The 5,041-nt window shown below is 31.2% G+C and overlaps 1 protein-coding gene across 1 annotated transcript; it reads left to right on the top strand.

The window, feature by feature from the left end:
* Positions 1–2,773: 2,773 nt before the first annotated feature.
* Positions 2,774–4,037, top strand: LOC111784525 (dof zinc finger protein DOF2.1-like). The gene is made up of 2 exons (XM_023665196.1): positions 2,774–2,863; positions 2,994–4,037. The coding sequence occupies exons 1-2, from the start codon at positions 2,837–2,839 to the stop codon at positions 3,774–3,776; spliced, it is 810 nt and encodes a 269-aa protein (XP_023520964.1). The 5' UTR covers positions 2,774–2,836; the 3' UTR covers positions 3,777–4,037.
* Positions 4,038–5,041: the final 1,004 nt, after the last annotated feature.

Below are 5,041 nucleotides of genomic sequence, written 5' to 3'. Positions count from 1 at the left end.
CATGGTTAAATAATGAACCCAATCCGACTTCAGGTTAATTTATAAAACATCTATTTACTTTTTAAAAAATAAATATTTATAAAATAAAAATATAATATAGTTTTTTTTTATATAATTTATGTGAATATTTGATCATATAAAACCTAAATATATGTAAAAAGTACAATTCATTTTCCCAAAGTAATCGTACTTTGTTTCTCTCGAACACATTTTGAAAATGAATTTCCCAAGAAAATTCCTTTGTTCATCCTGTGTCCAAACAATAATATCACACATAGTTTTAAACGTAAAGAGATGATCAAGAATATATTCCCCTTTTTATCTCCCATCAATTTTCATCTTCCTTTATATCAATACCCTTCCTCGTCTTTATCTCCTACCTGTTCGGTTCTTCTTTTTCTTATCTAAAAATAACATTATTTTATATTTCACTACGTACCGTTCGATACCCATCTGATAGTTTGCAAAACCCGATTCAACAATTAGTATCAGAGCAAGGTTGCTCATTAAATTTTCAAAAACGAAAAGAAAAAAAGTATTTTATTAATCGTTGATATCGGATGGTAGATAAGTTCAAATCAAATCTTGTGGGGAGATACTAATAGGAACAGAAAGTACAAAAGTATGCATGCTTGTATATAATATAGTTTTATAATAAGGAATGAAGTATATATTATTGGGAGATTGTAGTACATTTTGGACTATGGTGTAAACATTTAATTTTTTATTTAGGCATGCAGTCCTACTTTTTTTATATTACCAAATATTCAAATAATTAATGTTTTAAAAAATTTACAAAAAGCCCACCAATCAAACTCCATCACTTCTCTTGTGGGGCTAAGCTTACAAAATGACGTACGGTACGAGAGTTTAAACGTATGATCTTTAGGGACGGAGTATATGTTAATTATCGAATTAAATATCTTTTGGCTTTGTTAATTATGTTACCATTATTTTTAGGGGTGTACACGGGTAGAGTTGGGTTGGTTGAGTTGATGACCCGAGCAACTCGAATAGAGTTCATAGTCCAACCCAACCCTCTATTTTCGAGTTGGGTTCATTTTTTTTTAATTATTTTAAAAATGTATATATTATATTAAAAATTAAAATATTATAAAACTCAGATATTAAATATTTAGAAGTTTTATAATAATTATAAAAATATGGCAAAATAGAGTCAGATTATAACCCTATTTTCTGATTGATTAGATTGACTTGACCAAACAAAATGTCAACACGTGTATCGAATTTTGATTTTTCAAAAGTTCAAACCGAAAAAAATCTAACCCAACTCAATCTTTATGATTTGGATTAGGTGGTTCGAGTTTGTGTTCCAATGTAATTATTTTTTATTAAAATAAGATTGTAACTATATGTTAAAAAAAATGTGATGAATAAGTTTGGTAAATGAATATAATTTTTAGCATTAAAAAAATAAAGGATAGAAAGACAAAGGATGTCCACCCTGGCGGCAATGTAGATGGTTTGGCTGCTTTGTCTTTAACCTGACCTCCACGTCATCATTTTCAATCAATAAAACAACAACAACAACAACAATAATAATAAAAACAAACAAACAAACAAACTATTTTAACTTCTCATCAATCAATTTTCAATATAATACTACGTGGGACCTATTCATCTTATATTTCTCCCTAAATTATAATTTTATTTGTTTTTTAATTTTAAAAATATTTAATTCATTCCTCCCCTTTAAATTTTTTATTTATTGAATTTTTAAAATTTATCGATTTTAATTTTATGTCTAATCAAATTCTAAATCAATGTCATCATTTTTTTTAGATAAAGACATTGAATCTTAATGGTCAATTGAAATGCGTTCGTTATGGTAGTCATAGAACAAACTAGTTCTAGAAAATTATTTTTTGCTTGAGTAATGTCTTGTAATAATCTAAACTTTAATTAATTCATGATTTCCAATTCACGTGTATTTCATATATTCCGTTAGTTTCATGATTTCATGATACTTGTAACAATGGTTGAGTGATGTAGTAAAATTATGAATATTTAACGTTGTAATTAGGGATGTTCATATGACCCGAGAACTCAACTAACTCATGCTACCCAACCAAACCATAAATGCTAGGTTGGGTTAGATTTTTTTCAATTTGGGTTAGGTTGAATTTTTAAAAAATCAAAAAATCTGGATCAGTTCATAGATCTATATATTTTTTGTCGAGTCAACCCGACCAACCTGAAAATAAGGCTACTATCCAACCTAACCCTATTTGACGTTTGTAAATCAATGTTAGTGATGCGCTGTGACTTGTAAATACTTGATATTTGAATTTTATGAAATTTTAGTTATTAATGTAACATGTATCGTAGATAAGTAATAAAAGCATCCGACAACCCAACACAACACAACTCTCTACGGGTTGAGTTGTGAACCCAAGCTCACCGAACCAAGCGCGTATACACGGATAGTTGTAATTTAATAATATTATTTATTAAAATGAATATTAAATCCTCCATGGAAGGAGAATGTCTGTTGTTCTCGTCTTTTAATAATAATAACAAAAGAATACCAACTGAGAAGATCCTAGAGAGAGAGGGAAAGAGATTGTATTGGAATGAATGTTTGGGACATTGGGAAAATATAGTGCAAAAGTGGGGACCAAATTGCAAATTTATAAAAATATTAACAAATTAAATAAAAATAATAAAATAATAATAAAAAAAGATTCTTCCATTCCTATCATTGCTTTATATATTTACCCTTCTTCCCTTCCTCTCATCATTCCCTTTATTCTTCTTCTTCTTCTTCTTCTTCTTCTTCTTCTTCTTCTTCTTCTTCTTCTTCTTCAGTTCATCCATGGATCTTCCCACTGCTCCTCACCAGGTAATTGCTTCGTGTTCTTCGCGTTCTTCGTGTTCTTCGTGTTCTTCGTGTTGTTATAATTTCTGGGTTGTTTTCAAAATTCAAACTTTCCTTGATTATGAGTACTAACACTATGCATAATTATTCACAGCAAATTGACACAAATTCAAAGGAGCAAGCCAAAAAGCCAAGGCCACAGCCAGAGCAAGCCTTGAAATGCCCAAGATGTGACTCAACCAACACCAAATTTTGCTACTACAACAACTACAGCCTCTCTCAACCTAGATACTTTTGCAAATCCTGCCGCCGTTACTGGACTCAAGGCGGCACCCTCCGCAACGTCCCCGTCGGCGGTGGCTGTCGTAAAAACAAACGCTCCTCCTCTTCCTCTTCCTCGTCCTTCGCAATCGCCGCCTCCTCTAAGAAACCCCAAGACCATCCCTTTGCTTCTCCCGTCCCCACCCTACCTCACTTGGCTTACGATCACCAAGCCAATGATCTCAGTCTCGCATTCGCTAGACTTCACAAAACCGGGACCGGGACTGGGACTGGACCCTCTTCATTTAACGACTTTGATTTCTCCGTTTTTAACGGATTTGGATATAATTCTCAACCTGTGTACTACGACAACGACGACAACAACAATAACATGGGAGGAGGAATCGAAAGATTACACTCGTACGAACATCAATATGGCAATGTTACAACGACGGCAACGGCGACGACGGTGACGACAACGAAGCAAGAGGTATTAGGAGCCGGGGGCGGGGGCGAGGAAAGTAGAATGCTTTGGGGGTACCCGAATTGGCAAATGAACAACAATTCAACAGATTCAAACATGATGGGTATGGATTTTGATTCTGGAGGTGTTCGTGAGAGCTGGAATAATAATGTTTCTTCATGGCATGGTCTTCTCAATACGCCACTCATGTAATACTCTAATAGTTTTAGTGGGTTTTATTTAATTTTTTTTTTTTTTTTTTTTTTTTTTGGGGGAATTAAGTTTTGTATTAAAAAAAAAAAATTATGTGTTATTAGTTTTAATTAATTTTTGTTAATTACTTTATAATTAGTGGGGTGGCCGTCGGATTTATGTAGCCGACATCTCTTGACCGTTGAGATCGTTATCGACAACAAGAGTGATATTTCTTCTGTTTGTTGTTTAGTCAGAATGTCTCAAATCTCTGTTCTTTTATGTCTGCTTCTTTAATTTCTTTAATTATCTTTTATAATTTTTTATGATAAACGTGTTACCGTCTAAGTCCACCGCGAGTACATATTGTCTGGTTCGGCTTGTTACGTGCCACCGTAATTTTAAAATGTATCTAGTAGAGAGAGATTCTCACACATTTTATAAATATTGCTTAGTTTTTCTCTTCAATTGAGGTAAGATCTCGCAATCCAATGACTTTAGGTTAATAGAAAACTAGAGTCGTTACATAATGTCTCGTGTATGAAATATTTTCGTTCAAAGGAAACGTTAAGTCATGATTGTTTACGTCCAAGTAGATAATTTGTCGTCTAATTGTCTCCCTAAGTAATTATATATATACATATATTTATTTTATAATTATTCTTTGAGAGATCTATAAATAATATTTAAAAATAAATAACGTCTTACTTTTAAAGTAAAAATTTGAATAAATTGACTCGAACAACCTGAACCATTCAAACTTAAAAAATCTATGGTTGGATCTAGATGAGTTCATTATTTAATAACAATTGAGTTGGGTCTAAAAAATTTATCAATTCGACCCAATTCAACCCACGAACATTCGTAACCGTAAAAATATTAACTTTATCGATACTTTTGTATATTTTTAAACATTTAAACATAAAATAAAGTAAGAAGTTTATAAATATTTTATATAGATTAGGAAGGTAGTAANCAAAAATATTGAAATTATTGAAATTGATAAATGAAAATAAAAAAAATGAAAGGCATTGGGATTTAGAGTGAAGAGAATGAGCAGCAGCACAAAATCCAACTCAGGATTTTGTCAGAAACTATTTGTCAGAACAAATATATATATAATTTATATTATATAATAATCATTATAAATAATAATAATAATAATAAATGTATGAATATTCCAATAATTGGTACACTGCAAATTTGTGCTTTTTATAAGAATGAATTACAAGGAAACGTCGAGATTGACGGGGGAGTTTTTTTTTTTTTTTTTTTTTTTTTTTTTT

Source organism: Cucurbita pepo, unplaced genomic scaffold, assembly GCF_002806865.2.
Source record: "Cucurbita pepo subsp. pepo cultivar mu-cu-16 unplaced genomic scaffold, ASM280686v2 Cp4.1_scaffold000223, whole genome shotgun sequence".
NCBI classification, from domain to species: domain Eukaryota; kingdom Viridiplantae; phylum Streptophyta; class Magnoliopsida; order Cucurbitales; family Cucurbitaceae; genus Cucurbita; species Cucurbita pepo.
This window is presented reverse-complemented; position numbering and strand designations above follow the sequence as displayed.

Excerpts from the sequence above, each read along its gene's own strand:
- LOC111784525 (XM_023665196.1), top strand. The coding sequence starts at position 2,837 with ATGGATCTTCCCACTGCTCCTCACCAG. Across the intron at positions 2,864-2,993 it reads TTCCCACTGCTCCTCACCAG|CAAATTGACACAAATTCAAA; the intron begins GTAATTGCTTCG and ends AATTATTCACAG.